We start from the raw sequence: 22,198 nt of genomic DNA on the forward strand, positions 1-22,198 counted from the left end.
GGGCAGCAACAAAGGTTCCTCTTTTGCTGTTTCCATAACAGAAGTGTTTTTACAGAACATGATTGTTAGTCCTCTGTTCAACCCCCAACCTGGAGGACCAGTGGAACACGCCTCGTCAGGCCTCTACCCTTTCACCTGTCTGGCATGGGTGGCCCTACCAGGAGACGAACCTCCTGCCAGCATAGCTCTAAGGCTCACTGGGACACACAAGCCCACCGACCGCGACAAGGTGACGATCCTTTGGTAGGAACTACATTTCATCAGTTCTCGCTAACATAGTCCAAGTGACGATCTCCTCTGGTCGCTACAGCATTAACCAGTAACCGTCTCCATCTGGTGGCACAACCAGGTACTACAATTAAGCCACAATACATTTTCTGACATGCATGTCTTCTGCCTTATTGAGTGATTCTGTTTAAAAACAACTTACAGTACTACTTACTAGCAATGGATCGATTAAACCATCATTCATTAACATCCCTAGTGTAAGTGAATACATCTATTTTACCATTAAGTGCACTCTCAAGGCAGCTGCCCTTAACGCTGCACATTAGAGGTCTTAAAACTTCATTTAGTCAAACATGATATTGATGAGGCGCATTTAGGTCTCATACTGATCCATAATGAAGGATGCATGGAGATCACTTGGCTTAATCAAAGAGAAAATAATGTTACTAATTGAATATTATGTGTGATAAATACTGGCAGACTAATCAGTTTTCTAATCTGTGTTCTACTGGCTGCAGAGTAAAATGAACTTGGCAGCAAATCGGGACCAAGCATAAAATTATGCATCACAAACTGAATGCATGTAGGTTCCCATGGCAACACAATGCATACATTTTTTCCCCCCCGACTGCACGGCTCCATTCAGTGGCATTACTACTGTACAGCTCAACAGATATGACACACGCCCTCTGCATCAGTCACACAGATGATCAGGAAAAGAACTGGTTGCTAACAATTGCTAATTAGCTCTAAACACAAACCATGAAAAGTGAGGAGAATGCCATTAACCAAAGGAATCCATCTTGAGTGCCACCAGAATAATCCATTTTCTAAAGAGATGTTTGAAATTGTTCAGCTCAGTCCTTTACACTCAATATTTCATTCATGCTCCAGACTGTGTGCTGCTCTTCTCAAGGCCCCTTATGTAACACCCATAGGTCTGACTCAAGGCCATTAGTGTACAGTTTTGAAAATAACTGCCAATAGTGAAAAGAAAATCGCAAAAAGTGGGTGTTAGCCATTATCATGCTGCTCTGCCTCAAGTAGAGACGGCGCAAGTATGCCTATTAGTTGCAAAATCACCATGTAGCACAAGCCATAAATCAATATCCTCCATGAAAAACAAAGCTGCTTTGTCTTCCTTTCGTTTCTCCTCTTGATCTGCAAACCACAAACAGCACACCCTTCCAGGAAGACACCTTTTATGTGTGATTTCCCCGACCAGCGTTGCTCAATTACTCTCCTATAACATGAATGCAGTGGGAGATGGAGAGGCTCTGGCCTACATACAGCCCCTGATCTCCTCCTCCGGAAGCCCCTCGTGGGAATATTTAACACCACAGCGCCGTGAGTGACAGCTCTAAATATGGCTTCGTGTGTCTCTCCTCTCTCGGTCTGATCCGAGCCACTGTCTCTCTGTCATTCCTGCTTCTTCCGGCTCCAACAAAGTGGACATTAGGAGGTAATGAGGCTGTTAGTCCGAGAGAGCTGCAGCGGTTCCACCTGCAAACATCTGCTAACAGCTTTGGTCTTAAAAACCACGGTCAGTTTTGAATGTGTGGGTCACTGATTTCATACGTAAGTCAACAAAAGCAGGCCTATAATTTATAGAGTCAACACATAAATGACTTTGTGAGCAGAAGATACGAACACAAACAGCAGATCATTCAGTGAAGCATTATTATTTTTAGACTTTGCACTATTGTGCTTCACGCATCATTACATGTTTTCTTACCAGTTGAAGCATTAATTTATTTGAAGTGTGTAACGTTTGACTACTTGGCTGAGAGTAATTTCTGCTCCCACCTGCCATTGTTTACAGTGGGACAGATGTGAATGTGTGCAGTGCTGCTGTTTGTTAAAGACTATTCAAACTGTGGCTCGCTTTATCGCCCACATCCCAGAGAGTCTGGAGAAAATTACCCACAAGAAATGAAGGTTATACTAATTAACCTTGGTATTAAAATGAATAAAAATGTATTTAAAAAGTATTTTTTTGTTCTTACAAATCCCCTGGATGGTTTAAATTCCTACTTTCAAAAAACATTCTTGGGCAAGCAAAACCACCGGTTAGAACTGATGTTCATATTTTCTATTTAAGAAACTAATTAGAGGATTGCAAAATAATTAGAACGAACTGTCAAAATCTGGCAGCAAAGGTGTCAGAACATATACATATTAAAACAGTAAAATACGGTTAAAAATTACAGCAAAAATCTGGCAACCTTGCTGATTTTGTTAGTTATGATCAATAATTTACCAAAATAGGGAAAATCTGTAAATGATGGTTTTGTGTCAAGATTTATCCTGAATATAAATAATTTTTCTTTCAACCAATGACATGCATCTGTAAAATAATTACATATTTGGTTTAGTTAAAAGCAGTAAAATGGTGGAATTTTACAGTTAAACCTTTTAAAACAATTCATTACTGAAAATACAGATTTTTGATGTGAACATTATTTACAGTTTTGACCATATGTTTTACAATGAACATTAAGTAAATTAACACTTTTTTTCTGAGATTTTACAAGTTATTATCTCTCATTTAACAGGGAAACTGCAAAATAACAGCAAACTGTTAAAGAAAAAAATTACAATTAAAAATGTTTAGAAAAACATCATTTTTTACAGTGTTGAAAATATATATGTAGTTATTTTAAATTTCTGGTACACTAGCCTGTTGGCTTGTACACAACTGAGCTTTCAATCCTGATTAAGTCTTTCCAGAACACAACCTTTAATCCTAAATAATGATGGAGGTATGAAAATAACGTGTACTTACATTTGGAAGCAACTCCATATGTTTAGCTAGTTAGCAGGTCCTGCTTTATGAAGAAAGAAAACATATAATAGAATAATTACTGCATCATTTTCATGTTATTTCAGAGTAAAATGAAGACAGTATTTCTTTCCATGGTTCTACAGTAGTTTTACAGCGAGGACAGACCACCTAGACCAGTCGTGTGCCTTGAAATTGTTCTTATTTCTGATGATTTACTATCATATTTACTATTATTACTATAATCATGAGAGAAGATGTGCCTTAGAAATACTTGTTTTCATCAATTTTATTCAATAGTAAATTGGTTGACTAATTGGTTGAACATTCGCCTATAAAGTCACATAATATAATACATAAAATAAATGCTAATCAGAGTAAAGCTGCTGCCTGTGTTACTGGTAAAAACATAGTATATTCTGTCAACAGCCTAATGATAGCTCATCTAATTGGAGTACCTAACAGTAAAAAAATAAAATGTGTACATTGGTACTTGGCAACCTGTTGTCATGTTTTGTTTATTACTTTCGTCCATAGAGGTCATTTTTATAGATGATTAAGTAAAACAGCCACACACACACACACACAATAGTGTAACTGCTGCAGCTACACCTTTAAAAATCTCTATTAAACACTTTAAAAAACAGGTTTTTGATCAACTGTATTATATTATTTCAAGGTCTTTAAGGCATGATCGCAATGACAGATAAATAGATCTAGGGTTTTAAAAAAATTTAAGATAAAAAAAGACTAAAAAGGATTACTTATTTATTCTTTCTTTTGTTAAATTAAAACACATAAAAGAGAAAATAAAAATGTTGATCTGAGGCTCTTCATAAAACATTCAGTCTTCAATGTCCAGGCCTAAAGAAGCCACTCATTCTAATTCTCTCCACTTTTTTTTTTGTTGATGATTACAAAGACACCACCTTCAAACATCTCCCGACACAGAGCAGGTATTTCTCTTTCACAGCTCCGTGCACATGAAGGTTTGCAGTGCCTGGTTACAGTTGCTAAGCTGTGATTGGGCAGATGCTGGTTGAGTCTGGGATTAGTGATCAATTATCAGTTCCTGTCAGTTATCAATGAGGTTGGTGACGACATCACACACTCATAAACTCTCATCTTTTCTTTCCTGAATCATCTCTACACTCAGAGTTGAAGGAGAACGAATGCAGAGACGCACTGGAGAGAACGATGCAAGTGAAAAGAGGGATGAGATGAGTTTTCAAAGTTGATAAGATGAAAGGATTAAAAGTAGATGGAGAAGAAGTTGACAGAAGAAAACGGGCTGTTCGTCGTGGGGAGGTAAGACAGAGGACTAAAGACGGAGCCAGGAGCACACTGTGTCTTCAGTGTCAATCCACACACACACATTCAGCTCAGATCTCTTGATCATTTCGGGTTTTCCTCGTTTGCTTCTATGCTGCATCTCTGAGCACATTCCTCTCTTGTTGCTTCTCTCTCTGGTCCTTCTTTTCCCTCTTTCGCTCACTTTATCCCTTTTCTCCCTCTTATCTCCGTCTGACATTTTCTTCTTTGTCTCCTGACACTGATCCTTCTTTTCCTCTCTGGTTATCTGTCAAGCAGGATTAAGTTTTGTATTTGACCTAGTAGCACTTATTCACACTCTTAACTCCCTCACTGTGCGCTGCAGCTTAATTTTTCCATGCGTGGGCGACTGTTTACATTTTTTCAGGGAAGCAGGTTCACCAGAAGATGCGTCCAAGTACACAAAGAGTTCAGATTCTGCCCATATTGTTATTATTATTATCACTTCTAGTCTTGTCTTTGTGGTTTTACCCACCATGCTTGTTTATTCCACTTGTTCTCTTTACTTACTTGGATGTAGCATGTTTTGTTCTTTTATTATTGTATCTGGTGTTGTTATATTGATTTATGTTGTAAACCTTGTTACACCATGTTTAACTCTGTTTACCCAATTCAGCCTCTCGTCTTTCTCCTTCTGCTTGGAATGACTGGTGTTGTTGTTGCGGGCTGCTGCGGGGTGTTGTTGTTGTCGTTAGTTTGTTGTTGTTGTTGTTATTATTTTGTTGATGTTTGTTGCTGTTTGTTGGCATTTGCTTTTACTTATTGTTGTATTGTTTGTTGTTTTTGATGTTTGTTTCTTGTTGTCTTTTGTTGGTTTGTTGTCATCGTTGATGTTTGTTGGTGGTGTTGTATTGCTTTTTGTTGTTGTTTCTTTGGTTTATTGTTGTTTGTTGTTGGCGTCATTTGTTTGTTTGTTGTTGTCGTTTGTTGGTTTGTCGTTATTTCTTTTTTGACATGTTATTGTTGGTTTGTTGTTGTTGTTTGTTTTTGGTCATGTTATTGTTGGTTTGTTGTTGTTGTTTGTGTTTAGTCATGTTATTGTTTGTTTGTTGTTCTTGTTTGTTTTTAGTCATGTTATTGTTGGTTGGTTGTTGTTACTGTTGTTGGTTTGTTGTTTATGTGTTATTGTTTTTGTTTGTTGTTGGTTGTTATTGGTATTATATTGACGTTTGTTGTACTTGTTCTTGTATTATTTGTTGTCTTTCTTGTTGTTCTTATCATTGTTGTTATTATTATTATCACTATCACCATTATTATTGTTTGCTGTCATTTGTTTGTTGTTTGTTGTTGTTATTGGTGGCATGTTGTTGACGAAGTTGTCCCATTGAATGTCTAGTGCCTCTACTGTCTGTGCCACTCGTTGCTCACAGTACATTGTGTCCCGACACACTTTGAAAACAACAACACCTCCATCACAGGGCTGTTTGTTGTTTTCAGCTCAGCGTTCAGTACATTCTCCCCCAGGAAGCTTTACACTCTGAGCTCGAGTCCCACACTCTGCTGTTGGGTTTTCCTCACAAACAGAGCCCCAGACAGTTTGGACTGGCAGCAACACCTCCTCCAGCCTCGACGACGGAGCCCTCCAGGGTTCACGCTGCACTCCCAGACATGGAGAGAACTCTGCTGCAAAGTGCAGGCAGCACTGAAACCACGATGGGAATTCATATCAACAGGAAATCAACAATCTTGCTCTGGTGCACAGAAAGCTTCCGACTGTTAAAAATCAACAAAACTGAAGAGCTGATTATTGATAGAAGAAGAAGAAGAAGAAGAAGAAGAAGAAGAAGAAGAAGAAGAAGAAGAAGAAGAAGACTGTTGCTCTTCAGAAAACTCAAGAAAGCTCCATTCTCATGCCAAGTTCTTGCTAACTTTTGCACCTTTTTGGCTCACATCATCAGTGATATCGTGAGACAAAACGTCTGCACAGAGTCCAAAAAGATACAAAAAGACAATATCCAGCTCAGCTACAACTTATTACTGTCTAATACAGAAGTATCTGCTGCTTTACCGCCACACTTTGAAACAACTTCTTTCCTCAAGCCGTTACCGAATCCATCCTCCACACTTCCCCACGAAAAGAGTTTTATTTTTATGACTCTGGAGTTATTTCCCTATTTTTCATTTTCATTGTTGTCTCGTTTTTACGATTTCATAACGCTTTCCCTCTAAACCCTGCTCTCAAACAGCCCCTGCTGGGGAACCAATCTGCTGTTTGTCAGATGGACTGTTGCAGCACAAAATGTCCTGTGCTTCAGTGTCTTCAGCCTCCTCGTGCCCAGATCTCAATCTAACAACACCGCAAACCAACAGAAAGCCAGGTATGACGTTGAACAGTTAAATCAAGGCCTTATGTATGTGCTTCACTTATTTTCTTGTAGAACTTTTGGAGATAATACATATACCTTTGTCTATATTTACACTGTTGTTTTTTATTGAAGCAGCTATGTGTCGTAGTCGTTCTGTCACACATTGGCTTTTAATTGAGTTGCTACAGGAGAAAACTGGGTAGTTCAACAGGTTACTGACCAGCATGATTCCCTCAAATCAAAGAGCTCAATGAGTATTTTAGTTTAATGGAGCTCACTTTCTTCAGATTTAATTGGCAAAGGCGCGTTTGTGGCACGGTAATGCATCCATGCTAATAGGTTTCAAGCCTTTAAGTCTTAATTATGCCGACACTGTTAGTCAGCAACAAGCGACAAACTGGACGGTGTTTCTCTGTTATTCTCATGGAAAATCTCAAAAAGAGTGATGACGGCAGTGACAGTAGTTTCATTGGTCAATGTCACAGCTGGTGTTGTATTGGTTGAGGAATGCTGACAGGGCTGTTTCCCCAAATTCATGCAAATCTGAGAGCAGAAGTTTTGAAGCAGTTAGAGAACGAGAAGACGCACTCAGACGGCAGCGTGATCGTGTAGCAATATAGTGCAGACCACGAAATCTGAGCTGATTCGTATGAGACCAGGAGCTGTTTGAGGGAAACAACAGGGCTTAGCTGGAAAGAATAACAGAATCTGAACATACGTGAAGTAGTGATGCTCTCAGATTGAAATGACAAGTTCAGGGAAATACCTTCATATATTACTTGACTATTTATTATTTTTCTTTACTTTGTCTCTTTTGTGAGCAGCATCAAAAGACGACATCTGCGCCTTCATTATGGGTCATTCCATTAAAAATCAAGCAAATCTGAAGAGAAACTTCCCGACACTAACTCGACTGCATTCAGTGAAACTGTGCAAAAACTAAAATTTGAGATTCTTTTCCCTCATGGAGTTAAAATCATGCTAATTCCTGCACAATCGTGTTCCTGGCTCTGTAGAAAAGACAAATGTTGGCTACCAAGATTCCACATCATGACCGTAGTTCTCAGTCTGGCAACGTGACGACAGAACAAGCTGACAGAATAAAAACTTTTATCACGGTAGAATTAACTCTCAAACGAACGCTAAACACTCCAGTCTTCTGGGATTTGTCCAAAAATATTATTTAAAACTTGAGAACACCAGAGTTGTTTCTCTATGTCAAAACCATAAGATGCAAATGTTAAGATATGACTGTGTAAGAACATGATTCTGACACAGAAGGAAACATGAAGACGAGTCTGGTATCAAAATGTAGGTAAAAATTAAACCTTTCATTTGCTATAGCTTGTTTTGATCAACCACCCATCCCACATTGTAAAATGACACCTGAAATTAACCCAAAAAGCACTTTTAATGTTTTTTTCCCCACTTAGTTATTAGAACAGATAACTAATCCTGAGTATCAATGCTTGCAGGTTTTGAAACTATATATCCCATAATATTGATGCTCAAAGTTGGCTATAGAAAAATTTTGCTGAACAAAAACAAGATTTTGGTTTTAGATTGTGACACCTGGAGTGGATGTAAAATAGATTTGGTTGCAAGTTGTTCGATAGAAAAATGGCGTAAAATTAAAATAGTGAAGTTTCAACCCACCCCTATGAACTTAAAGGGCTTGTAGCTCCGACAATATTCATAGTATGAAGGCAAACGTTTGCATGCTTTCATTAAATATACTAAAGTGCTGATTCTGAGGGGATCAAGTTGCAAGCAAGGGTTGATTTTTCAAAGAATAACCTTTATACAATCTTGTGTTTTAGTATTTTCGTGGGTTTCCAGTCAGAGAGGTTTATATCAAGACTTTCAACTCACAGCAACATCTTGAGGTAAATTCTTATTGGAAAAGACTTTCTGCTGAAGTATATTAACTATGACTAACTGCACATTTTAGATTTCAGGGAGGATACATGATACAATCTTGTGAGAAAAATAAAAGCATGGTTGACTTTTTCAACAAATAACAAAGTCTGCTAATGATTTGATTTCACTAAAACCCTGAACTGGAGAAAAGGACATTCACAATAGCAAAATATCTGAATTGTACAATGAAGTAGAGAAGGAAGGGGGGGAAAAAAAAAGACGACAGAAGGAAAGACAGAATGCACAGATGAGAGCATTTGTGGAGACCGTGGCATCTTGCTCGTGTGCATTTCGCCGCCGTGCTGCCTCCTCTCGGCTCTGCTGCCTTCACAGTCTCGTTAAAGTCTTTGATTACCTTCCTGCCACACTGTTGTGTTTGCTGCAGCTGTGTGTACCTGCCACTGCCACCACGGGTTTGTGCGAGTCTCCCTCCAACTCATCTGTGCTTTTTTTTTTTTTACAGTATGACTCATAGCCACAACCACACACACACACACACACACACACACACACACACACACAACAAAGGCTGTTCGGACACTGCATTGAACTTATAGCTGCAGACGGAAGCAGAGCTGAACTCTCTCCAAATAGAATCAGATGTAAAAGGCAAACACAGCCACAGGCCTGTGTTTGTGGATGAGCCAGCTGTGTCGGTGAACTGGCTAATTGCTGAGCAGCACAGATTGCTGCTGCTGCTGCTGCTGCTGCTATACAATTTCTTATTCATACATCTGCTGCTGACATTTTGTCGTACAGCCAGGGGGAATTATAAACCTTACCTGACTTTGAACCACACGTACTGTAATTTAACATTTGCCATACAGGGAGCTGCAATCTATTGGGCTAATAAATGGAAGGTTATTCTGGCATTTCTGATACTGCTAATGGATGATTGTTTCAGTAACCAAATACAGCATGATGGGCAGCCCAAGGTCAGGAGGGGGTTAACTGTGTGAATGTAAATGATGTCTGCCCTGTGACTGACTTGCAACCTAACCAGTATGTACCTGCCTGCTACCTGTCACCTGGGAGGAGTTCAAGCTTCTTGTGACTCCGCACAAGATAAATAATGGATTCACAAGTCTGGGAGGAAGATAATGTGACAGAATGGCAGCAAAAAAAAAAAAGGCTTAGGGGTTAACTGTGAAGGATCCGTGGTTTGAGTCAGGATCCTCCAGTGGTGAAGGAAGAATTCAGCACCGAAACATTAAAGTAGTTTTTTATATTACAAGTTAAAGTCCTGCATAAACAAACTCTACTTACAAAAATGTAGTTAAAGACAAGTTTTTGGCCTCTCTTGCTGATATGTTACTATCCATGAATTATGACGACTGAAGCGTCAGTGTGTGAGCTGTTGCAGGTGGAGTTCAAGGTATTTTAAGTTCAATTTCATATCAAGGGACAGCAGATAAATCTACAAACTCTTCACATGATTTATAGGATGGAAAGAAGGATAAACAAAATTCTCACACTTCATTCAATTTTTTTTGCCTTTTAGCTAATATTTTACATTCTATCTTTACATTGAGAACTTGGATTATTTGAAGATTTATTGAAATAGAAACCATGTGAGACATTTAGAGGGAAAAATCACCGTTTGGTAAAGCTGTTACCAACTGATAGACATCTGAAATGTGACCCCAACTACACTGGAAGAAGACAAAAGGGTTGTATTTTAAAAGTTTGTAATCCACTGCATAATATCTTTATTTCAGTAACTAAGTTATCAGATGAGTTTAGTGGAGCAGAAAGAAAGCACAATACAATTTGCCTCTAAAATGTAGTGGAATGAAAGTACAAGGCAGCATTAAATAAAGCAAATGTACCTCAAAATTTCTAAACCTCGAAGCCCGCCAGCATGTTTAAAAGGCCGTTATCTTTTTTTAAAAATGCCAAAAGTAAACTATTAATCAAGGCTAGCAACTGTAAAAGAAAGAAATCATGAACATTTCTTCACAATTTCAACACTTAAAAGCTTAAAACCAAAATAATAGTCTCCAAATTCAATTTACTTTACATGTCTCATTTAAAAACTTGTCCCAAAACACAGCCTTTGCAGAAACTAAAAGTCTTTGGTGCAACCGTGAAACCATTAGTGCAACACATTTTTTCAGTAGTTAGCTGCAACCAACAGCCACAAGACAAAAATTCAGGGACTATTTAGCTGAACTCCAGGCAGTGTGCACACAGAGCAGATAGAGAGATGAGAATGGAAGCAAGCTAAAAATGACAGTCAAATTGTGATTTTTCCTCCCCCCCTCGTATTGGTCACATGTGGGTGCACTTGGACTAAAGTAGTACATGTTGATTCAAGGCTTTTTCAATCCTTTCAGATGCGCAGGACTTTATATTGCAGTGAAAACCGAGACTATGATGAGGAAAAATGTGATATTAGCAAAAAAAAAAAAAAAAATGCTTGGGGTCTAAAAGGTTAAGTACAGCATCTGAGCAAATGGGCTTATTTACTATGAACCACTGGGAGCCCTCTCTTTCTCTGCTATTTTCTACCATATCGCTGCTTTCTACAAAAATAGCCTGCTTTTAGTACTTGTCAGGCTCTAAAAAGCTTGTCAAAACCATCTTTTTCTTTTTCTCCTGAAATGGTAAACACAGAAGTCCTCCCTCGCTTGGCGTCGCCGGCTTTTTGTTCCAAATGTTGCCTCAGACTTAACAACTCCTGCAGAGTCGCTATTACGCAACCAGGCCGAGCGCTGCTCCCCATGACTAGTAAACTGACATTTATGTGTGAAGTTTGGGAGTTTCCTTGTTAGTAACGACACTAAAAGTGGTGTGAAATGAGCCTAAAAGCAGTAACTACAGCCTGCTATGGGGGTATGGGTGCAATTAGGAATAAAACATTTCTACCTCTGATGTAACAACGTGTAATAAACGCTATATTACAACATGTGACACACAAAAGATTTCCTCCCACGCCGACACATGCAGCAGCAGATTGAGACTCACCGGCCAACGTTCCGACAGCTGATCCCAGCAGAGCGTGGACGGCCAGCAGGGGGGAGTAGAGCAGGACGGCTCCCAGGATGAGGAGGGAGGGCCCAAAGGCTCCACAGGCAAAGATCTGACCCACGCCGAGAGGGATGCCACGGATCACCTGGGCAGAGACGGGAGTTAGAGGAGGAGCGCCGTGTTAATTACAAAAATTTCAAGAGCAAAAAACAAAAGCTCCCACACAAGACAAAATGCGTGGAATATATAGTCAGAGGCTTCCTTCCTCTCAAACACTTTCACTGCTCTCCCAACACTGACAAGTGAAGGGTTTCCATGGTGATGTGATGGGTGCACCTGCCCGTCGCTGATATTTACAAGTCATAAATGGTCTTTAATTATAGGGCTGGCACACAACTCTTTGTGTGTCCATGTGTGTGTGCATTTGTGTACGATTTAATACACGGTAGTGCAGCCGGAGCGCCATCCTCAGCAGAGTGACTGAAGCTGAAGACATTAAATATAAATAGGACCGACGTCATCGCCATCTCTGGAGACAACTGGAGGAGAGACGGAAGGAGGAAAATGGAGATGGGTGGAAGGAAAAGGGAAGGAGGAGGGCAGTAGAAGAGAAAAATGTAAAAAAATAAAATAACATTTAGGAGGAGGAAAAAAGAAAGGAGAGGTGAGATTGCTTCCCAAGCACCATAACTGATATCTACTGAGCCGTCCTTGAAATGTAGCTTTTTATTGTAAAATGAGGAAGGAGAGGAAGGGGTGATTTAAAAAAAAAAAATGTAGAAAGTGGAGGAGGAAGGAGATTTGCATAGCAGAGCAGAGAAACAGAGGAGAAGCAGAGAGGATTTAGAGCTTTCAGATCTCATAAGTAACAGGCCGATGGGAGCTGATGAAATGAAAGGGACAGCATTTATAGAGCAGATGGAGGAACCAAAGGAATATATGGAACATTAAATCAAGGCAAAATGGACTGAGAAAGAGAGATATCTGGAGCCGAAACTTGTGGGAAGTAATTATTGAGTGCGAAGGACACACTGTGCCACGGGGCGCGATGCTTGGTAACAGAACTGTGTGTAAATCTTGACTCTATATTCAGGACACCTAGCAGCGCTGAGGGGGTTTAGTCAGCGTAGCTAATCTAGTTTGGACAACTTCACAGTCGGTTTTGCAGATCGCCGCGTACAGAAACGCACGCGAGGCGGTGAGCGAAATAAATCTAACAGCTGCAGTCAGCGGTGTCCGTCAGATTGTTTCATGCCGAGACATTCGCCTACAGGTCTGGTCAGGTCACGTCTCTGCCTGAGGTATCGTGTTCCCAGAGGAGCTCGTGCTGGAACACATAATGAAGCAAGGTCACGCTGAGACAAAGAGAATGTGTTTTTGCACCAAATAAGCTGGATGTAAAAGGTGAAGTGTTGCAGCTACAGTATTAATCTAAGGTGGTGAGTGAATAGATTGAGTTTTACACTGAATTCCTAACTGATGCTTTGAAGTTTCGTTCATTGATTTAACCCCTAAAAACTCAAAAATATAAATGTCTTAAACATCTCCTTTTTATTGTTAAGGTTAGAAAAAGGTTTTTAAAAAATGAGGATTTCCCTATTTTTGTAGTGACATCCAAAACAAAAAGCAATCCACTCAGTCTTCAGTGTCTCAGGTGCTGGGGGTGCATGGAGACTCTTGTGTTCACTCTTGCAGCCAACAGCATCAATTTGTGAGCTTTGCTTTGTAACTGAGACATTTTAGAGTTAGAGTTAATGGACCTCGTGGACTGTGAGGAAGCTGCTCTTATAAATGGCCAAGTATTGGCTGTTTAGATTAGATTCAACTTTACGGTCATTACACATGCACAAGTACAAAGCAATGAAATGCAGTTTAGGTGTGAGGTAGCACCTGGTTCCATTTGTAAAACTGGAGGCGACAGGGCTTGAGAAATGGTAGAAGTAAATTATTTCATATCCTAAAAGCTTTTATTTCAAACCTTTATGTTTTTAACAACTACGAAACACAATAAAACTGAATTTCACCATTAAAAGGCCACCTTAAAATGCATCTATACATCAGTATCAGTATTCATACTTTGATGGGTATTTTTTGGTGAAAATAATCCCTTCCTGCCTTAAATGGCTAAATGTAACTCTATACTGGTGCAGATCTATGAAGTCCATCTTGCGGCTCCTGCAGTCTCCAAACACTCTAAGACTACTCAGCGCTACACAAAGGGAAGTTGTAATATTGGAGGAATTCAGCCACACAGGTTTGAACAAGAAAATTACCCCACCCCAGAAACTAACAGGACTGGTTCCTTCGGTTTGCTACGTGTGAAACACTAGAAGTCTGAATCTGCGCAGCTTCAAGACAGGAATGCTCAGCCATGGCTCTGACTGCTTGTCTATATAAAAAATATGTCAACAAGGTAAAAAAAAAATTAAGGATCTTTAAATGCTATGCAATTTTACAATCGCCAACAGTTAGGACAGACAGGAAGTGAGGGTGAATAAAGAGAGGGAGGGATGTCATGCAGCAGTGGTCCCCTGATGGAACTGGATATGGGACATGGCCATAATGTGGAATCCATCCCAGACCACAAGGACACCTCAAATGACTTTCTACCATGCTGTCAAATGTTTTCATTCTCTTGCTCCCTGTAGTTTTGATTTCAACTTCAAAATATATCAACTTTTCTAATGCTAACGGGAATGAAATCTGTGTAATCGTGGGTGTAAACCACGTAGCATAATGCAGCCGTTTGCACTTTTATATCACTTGAATGAGGTTGCATTCAGCTGGAGGCACGTTTCTGGCAAATCAGCAATTACAAGTCACTAGTTTAGTCTGCACCAACTCCTGAAGGGTTCATTTTCCTCTTTGGCTGCCACATATGGCACTATGTTCATTAGCTAGTTGCTAATTTTGTCTGTTTGGTGCTAGACAGCTACTGCACAGCGGGTTTGTCAAATCACTTTCCTCCCCCCAAAGCATCTGGAAAGAAGCCTAATGCACAGTGAGAGGGGACCAGTTATCATCCATTAAACCAAATCAATTAGCCGAATTATATTAATTCATGCAGTGGAGCTGGGGATAACTGCAGATTGGGGCGATAACTCTACGCGGGTTCATTACTGTGAGTGACCTTTTCCATACTCACATATCTGTTTAATGCATTGGTTATATGAAAATACTCCCAGCTTTAATTCTTCACACTGTATTAGAATTAAATACACATAATTTGCATGGTAAAGATATATATGAAGAATAGTTATTAGTGTTTCTCTATATGCATATAGCATGTTTATAGGAATTTGTGGATTTCTTTGTTTCTGCACAAGGGCTTTTGTTGTTCATATAATCAGCACAGACTGCTGAACTCCAAGTAATACATAAACACACATGCAAACAAGTGATCTTCATGTATATTCATTACATTTGGAAGAAAAATAGAACTTTTATGATTCATATCACATAATCTGTTCCGCCTGCTTCAAAAATTAAAATTCAGTCGCTCCTCAAGCATTGAAATGCCAGCTGGCTGACGGAGATCAAAAGCCGAGCGCAGCAGCTGGTGACAGTCTGGGCTCTTGTCTTGTGCGAAGAAGCTCAAGGTAAGTTCATTTCATCTGAATTCATCAGCTGAAGACAACTATTTTCTACACCGCAATAGCTACGGTTCCAATCAACTGTACTCTAAGCCTCAGCGCTCAGGGTTCTTATTTGTTCTTTCTCCCTGGTTTTGCCAAACTCACAGCTGAATCCCTAATCTCTGAAATCCCTCTCAGTTTAAACCTTGAACCTGCCTGGCACTTACGATATTTGCGCCAAGTTCAGATGCTTTCTATCCACAGAAACTGAACAAAATATCACCAACTTGCATACAAAGCTTAACCCACACAATGAGACTCAGCTCTTTAATTGAAACAGTTTGGGCTGATTATAATTTCCAAACAGGAGCTCGACCGCTGACTGTTGCTAAGTAACTGGTGAGTCATAGCTGGCTGATCTTATGCATATTGTGCTCCTATCAGTTACTTGTTCACTCTGGAGACCGGGGTGCAGCATGCCGACCGCACTGAGGATGATTCTGGCCTCAGTTCAGCTTGGATTTGTCTTTTTTGCGATCTTCTCATCATATATTCCATCACTTCTAATATTTCCCTTTGAGACTATACTAATGAGCTGCACCTGCTCTTGTTATGTGGCTTGATGAGCTGCTTCTGTTTAAATATCATCGCAAATGTTACTTTGACAGGTATCCTCTTGGTGGCAGCTCGCCTGTTGCAACGCTAATGAAAGAAAAATGCAAAATGAGCCGTCAGCTGTGTTTTTCTTCCTTGTTGAGCAGATTCTGGGAAAGTTTCTATGACAAAAGAGAACCAATGCAAATCCTTGTTAGAATATAGTTTTGAGACCCCATCAGCTTACTAATGTGCGGGTGAGACAAGTGTGTGGCTATTCAGCATCAACACAATTTGCATAAGAAGCAAATAAAAAACTTCATCAAAATACTGTAGAGATGCTGGAGCAGATAAGTAGACATTCACTGTAAACTCTAGCTCATGATAAATGGTTCCTGGATTTAGTAAAACTGCACAACTTCTGTCTCTAGTTTCTTTAATTTAGTGGTGTAGTGTTATTCATCAGTACACAACATCCACAGTATGAAGCATGGTGGCGGCAGCATCATTATGTGGGGATGCTCTCTTGGCAGCAAGGCCCTGGAAGGCTCGTAAAAGTAGAAGGCATGAAGAATGCCACAAAGCACTGGGAAATACTGGAGGACAACATATGCAGTCTGTAAGAGAACTGTGACTTGGGAGAAGTAAGCAAGTGACCCAAAACATACAGCCAAAGCTACACAGAAATGGTTAAAAGACAACAAGGTGAATGTTCTGGAGGGGCTGAGAAAGATCCCAATCCAACTGAGAATCCCAATCCTGTACAACCTGACAGAGCTTGAACAGTTTTACAAAGAAGAATGGAGTAAAATTACAATATCCAGATGTGCAAGACTGATTGAAACCTATCAACACCTGCTAATACAGTTAAAGGTGCATCGATGAACTACTGTCTTGAAGGGGTTAAATACTTATGCCATCATGTACTTTAGGCTGTATACTTTTAATCAGGTGACATTTCTTTGTAGAAATCTGCTTTCATTTTGATATGAAATAATCTTTTTCTTGTCGATTCTGGTCAAAAGAAGCCTAATTTCATAGACCATGATTCCATGTTGAAAAACAAAAGAACAGAAAAACTCTCAAGAGGGCTGAATATATTTTTTATAGGCCTGTGTATGGCACGAAATGGGGTCTTACTGTTTGGATTTTTGTGAAAACTGTGCCTTGGTGGAGAACTTAGTGAACGCTGGACGAGCAAATTGGGAATTCATAAAAAGAGACATTACATAGCCTCACCAGCACATCCCAGCTGCTTAACATTTACACTTCTGGCACATCCTGGATGAGAATATTAGTTTCCTCTCAGAAGAAGATGTCCTGGCCTCAGAGTACCATTTAGTCTCAGTATGTGTGCTGCATTTTAAGAAGGTGAGAGGAGACGTTGTGGTTGGTCTTGATCTGTATTGGATCCGAGTGATCACCCAATGGCCTCCATGGGGACGTATAGTGTTGTTAAAAAAAACTTCCTCCTGTGCTCTTTGTCTGGGGAACAATGTGCATGTAACGAACTGCATCCACTCAAGACCTGTATTTAAGTGCAAACTTGAGTTGACTCACTTGTACTTCAATTGAGTGTTTCCATTTCCATGCCAACAAGACAGCAGTGCGGTTCAGAGGGTTGTGTTGCACCTTAAATCTTCATCTAGAAAAGGTACCTAGATGCTCAGGAAGTTTTAATCTTTCTACATAATTACAACTTCAATCTGCCCAGACACACACAAATCACCAAGTCAGTGTTTACTGGAAGGTGCGTCAAAAGTTTCCCCATTCTAGCCAGGGTTTACCCCGTCATGTCGTCAACATGTACCTGTAACACGACGATCTCGGTCCCGTTTGACTGCAGCGCCCCCGGTGGCGTAGCTGTACGGTGAGGAAAGTAGGGGTTGTCTGGGCCAGTGCAGAGGAGGAAGAGGAAGATGGTGATGTTGAAGGGAAACACAGCGGCAGGCAGGTCCCATCGGTCCAACAGTGAGGAGAGCCCACTGAACAGGAAGACACTGGGGAGAGGAACAGAGGATGAAAGAGTGGATACTGATTCTTTTAATGAAATGAAAGCTGCTTACATGTGACAGGAACACAATTTATTTTTACAGACTCATATGTCTCTTCCAAAAGCGTCGTCCAGCAGAACATGACCCTCTGCCAGAAACTGTAGGTAGAGCTCAAGGGACAAGACAAAGAGCTCAAGGGATTGATCTGGCCTCCTAAGATACCAATCTGATGAAGCATCTGTGGGATGTGCTGGAATGAGTCCAATCCATGGAGGCTCCATCCCACAACCCACAGAACACAAAGGGCTACATCCCAGTGCCAGATACCACAGGACACATCCAGAGGTCCCATGTCCAAGCACTGATGGATCAGAAGTGTTTTGGTTGCACAAGTAGGAACTAAACAATATTAGGGAGGTGGTTTTAATGTTGTGGCTGATATGTGGATATAAAAGAGCCTATGAAAAGTATTCAACCCCCTTAGAACTGTTCCCCTTTTATTGCTTTTCAACAAGAGTATACAAAAAGGATTCTTTCACGTCAAAGTGGAAACAGATTTCTACCAAGTAATGTAAATGACATCATGTAAATTATGCATTATACATACATACATAAGCACAATTATAATCAGTCTACGTGTCTGCAGGTTGATTGGCATTGCAATAGTGTAATATTGCTCCCTCGGATTCAAACTGGTGCTGCAAAAATATCAGAAATAAAACTAATTCGTCAAGGGAAATAGGGCTGCAAGTACAAATTATGATAATCCAGTTTGAGGATTAATGTCTTAATACACAAATTGTGAAAAATACCCATTACAACGCCACAGGCTCCACTGCACATTTGGCACTTTTGCTAAAAAGGTGATTAAAATAATAAATCTTTCTGTCTACCATTGTTTAGGATATACAGACGATATTAGTGACTTCCACGAACCACATTTTTTCATGCAGTCTGGCGGTTTAAATGTCAGTAAGATTGTTGGAGCTGAGAATCCCCACGAGCTAATTTGTCACCGATCTTTAAGAGCAATCCTATACCTGAGCCATGAACTTTAAGGAAACAGTCACATAAATTGTTAAACCTGCCACAGTACAAGCAGCGTGTGTGTGTGTGTGTGTGTGTGTGTGTGTGTGTGTGTGTGTGTGTGTGTGTCTCACCATGTGGCTGAGCCCAGGCAGACAGGCAGCAGCAGCCACCAGTACCAGTCTCCAGCCGAGCTAAACACTCCCATCAGCAGAGACACCAACATGCCGTTAAATCCGTGGAGGCCTCCCGTCACCTCAGCGCTGCACACAAACACCAAGATTCACCAAACCAATCCTGCATTTTCCATTTCCAAAACAGAAGGCCGACATACTCGCGTTACACCGACGTACAGTAAAACCATAAAAAGCCTTTTTGTTTTCATTATCAAAACACACATTAGCATAGCTTTTTATGAGTCCTCATTAAACAAACTGCTCATTTTTAATGAGCGGAGGCCCCAAGGTGACGGCAAATATATTCAGCACGTCAGACTTAAAAACATTATGAGCCCCAGTTCAGCTGGAATTATTTTTAAAACCTTACAACGAGGTTGCGTATTAGCATATTTCACTGTGGGTGGCATAAATATTGGGACGGGATCTAAAATAAAAATCACTAGGTGGTGGGTGTATGCAGAGATATCAGTCATGGTGATGTTGTTCTCATGAATTTTAAGTAGAAGTTAAGGTTGAGTAGATTATAGTTTGCGTTACGAGGTCGGCTTCAGGTTTTAAATAATGTTTAAATGGTATAAAAGGGACATTCTTTGCTTTTAAATAACCAGCTCATGACCTAAATGTGCTTTTATTTGCGTGTATTTTTGATTCATCTCATCCCACCTGTCTTGTCCCGTGATGACAGCTGTCAGCGTAGAGGTCAGTACACCCAGAGTTCCCAGCAGGCCCTGCCAGGGGGAAGCCCAGTACAGCGCAGCCAGGATGAGAGCCCCACTCAGCGGGTTGTTGGATAAGATCACCCTGGTCACCCCTCTCAGGCCCCACACCGCCAGCTGCAGCACAAACCACTTGTCTGAGGACACAGAAGTGAAACAAAACAAGATTTTCCAGTGGTGTGTTCACAAATGTTGCAAAAAAAAAAAAAAATGGAACTAAACAGGCAGCATATAACTTATTCCTCAGTTAGATTACTTGATGCAAATTCAGGGTTTTGTAAGAGAAGAAAATGGGATTTTAATGATGATGTTTTACGTTGTGGGATGAGCGCAACAGCATTCACTGTGGGAGTTGTGCAATGATTACATCTGCGGATTTTAACGGCGGTGTAAGCATTTCTGGGTCATTTATTTATGATTATGGTAATTTAACACTTTCCACATGTTTTGGCGCCTCCTCTGTTTGGAAAGTTTTGTAATTAATCACATTGTGAAAACTCAGAATTCTGCTTTTCCCAATACATTTTGTCAAAGTCGTATGATATGTTTCCATGTTATACTTCAAGATCAGCAGAAAGAGAAAGTTGTTGCGACATATTGTTTTCCTACCCTGCATGTGCTTAGCCAAGTGCTCCATGTCTCCAGTGCACAACAGCAGACCGTTCAACACCCGACGACTGGATCTGGCTCGACTCCTGCTGGCCTCCTCCACTTCTGCTTTGGTTTCCATCCACATCCCTGCAGCTGCTGTCGAAATAATGCTGGAAAACCTCAAACTTTACTTCGCAGCTCCTTTATGTTCTGCTCACTCCGATAGTTGTTCTTCTGCTGCTCCTTCCTCCCAATTCATCCCTTCTTCTTCCTCTCCCTCCTTCCTCTCCGCTGAGGTTTAAGGGGGTGACTTATAAACCGGCCTGTGATGTATTCACTCGGCTTTCGACCGGCCGTGCCAGAGAAGAACAAAGTCCGACAACATCGGCTCTGGTGGAGGAGAGGAAGATTGGTCCATCCCTCTCTCCTGCTCTGTTTTCACATTTCACAATCACCGTGTTCCTCTGTCCTCGCCTTCCCCTCTTCTCCGTCAGCTCCATTGTGACATCCCTTCACTTATTGTTTGTCCATTTAAGCTACTCGTCCACCTTTTATTGCACCCTGCGCATGAATGTTTATCTTTCCCTCATTTGTAAAGCCATTAGTGGGTGTTGTGTTATCTCAAGTTTTTCCAAAACGTGTAATAAATAAGCCGTATATATTTGCTGCTCTGCCTTATCTGAGAAAAAAAACTCTTGTTGGAGAGGAAACACTGTTGACACCAGGTTCTTCTCTAACTCTTTGACTTTCTGTCAACGTTTTAACCGGATTCCTACACTGCCATCAAAGGTCTTGATTCCCTCTATTTTGTTCCCACTTTCAGAACAGTTCAGAGCACTTTTGAGTTCAGAGAAAAGTGTGTGTGGGTGTTTCCACGCACACATACCTGTAAATCCTGAACCTTTTCCAGTTTTGCAGTGGCAAACAAGTCACAGAATAACCTGAATAACAGAGAAATGCGCGGATTTCGCTTCCACTCGAGAAGTGTGTGCAGAAGAAGTTGCATATTTGTCTTTGTGCATGTGTGGCCACTTCCATTAGCACAAGTGAAGGTAATAACAGCATGTCAAATGCCATCTGAAGAGAATCTTTTCACTCCACCTGAGCCACAGAAGCAGGGATTCAAAAGCCTTGTTTTTTGCAGGTGGTAACTGTTCAAGAGCCCCTGACAGCTCATCTCCCTCCCTTGCTCCCTCTGTCTCCGTCGCTCGATCCATCTTTTATTTGCTTCAATAAATACATCCGCCTCCCTGCGCCTCTCTCTGCTCCGTGGCTCATTCCATCAATCACAGCTCAGGAAAAGAGCTACGGATGGATAGGCACACCACAGTGGGCTGTAACGAGAACAAGGGATGCAGGTGAACGTCGCAAGATTACGCTTTGACCCGAAAATGTGTTGGTTTTATGAAGACAATAAACACACAAACATGCACTACACAACATTAGGGCATCGTAGTGGTTCTAGAGCCTATTTGTGTCCCTTCTGCTACGAGCTACCGCAGGCTGAAGGTCGCTGACTGCATAAACACAACACACTCAGGAGGGTGGGGCCCTACAGTGAAGTGTCCACACTAATGTGTTACCGGGATGTTGTACAGTAACTGAATACGAACCCAGTGATCTGACTCCACATGAAGACTTTTGCTTCGATGAAAAATCAAGTTTCCTCACAGGTGGTGTGATTGTTTTTTTTGGGTTATTTTTCTGCTTTTAAGTCGACACAAGGAACTGTGCAAGATGTCTGGTGTGTAAAATTGTATGTGTGTGATGCTGCTGGTGGACAGAAAATCAATGTACATGGCACTGATGCTTCTATTAAACTACAGTCGTAAACGAACAGTTGAATACACTTGTAAAGACCATGTATATCAGGGCAATCTTGAGTTTCCAGTGACTCCTATAACTCTAAATAGTCTACAATGGAATCATTAAAATCGTGTGTCTTTGTCAACAAATACCAAGCATACGATTCAGTTCTTTCATAG

The 22,198-nt window shown here is 40.6% G+C and overlaps 1 protein-coding gene across 1 annotated transcript in view; it reads right to left on the reverse strand.

Annotated features, from left to right (window-relative positions):
• LOC103364800 (urea transporter 1) overlaps positions 1 to 20,586 on the reverse strand; it is a 31,110-nt gene extending 10,524 nt beyond the window's left edge. Inside the window, exons 1-5 of the mRNA XM_008292061.1 lie at positions 20,232 to 20,586; positions 19,570 to 19,759; positions 18,862 to 18,990; positions 17,518 to 17,707; positions 11,536 to 11,683 (exon numbers count right to left, since the gene is read on the reverse strand). Coding sequence (XP_008290283.1) covers positions 11,536 to 11,683; positions 17,518 to 17,707; positions 18,862 to 18,990; positions 19,570 to 19,759; positions 20,232 to 20,358 — 784 coding nt within the window. The 5' untranslated portion in view covers positions 20,359 to 20,586. The remainder of the gene's footprint in view (positions 1 to 11,535; positions 11,684 to 17,517; positions 17,708 to 18,861; positions 18,991 to 19,569; positions 19,760 to 20,231) is intronic.
• Positions 20,587 to 22,198: the final 1,612 nt, after the last annotated feature.

This window comes from Stegastes partitus, unplaced genomic scaffold (assembly GCF_000690725.1).
Source record: "Stegastes partitus isolate 25-593 unplaced genomic scaffold, Stegastes_partitus-1.0.2 Scaffold781, whole genome shotgun sequence".
NCBI lineage: Eukaryota > Metazoa > Chordata > Actinopteri > Pomacentridae > Stegastes > Stegastes partitus.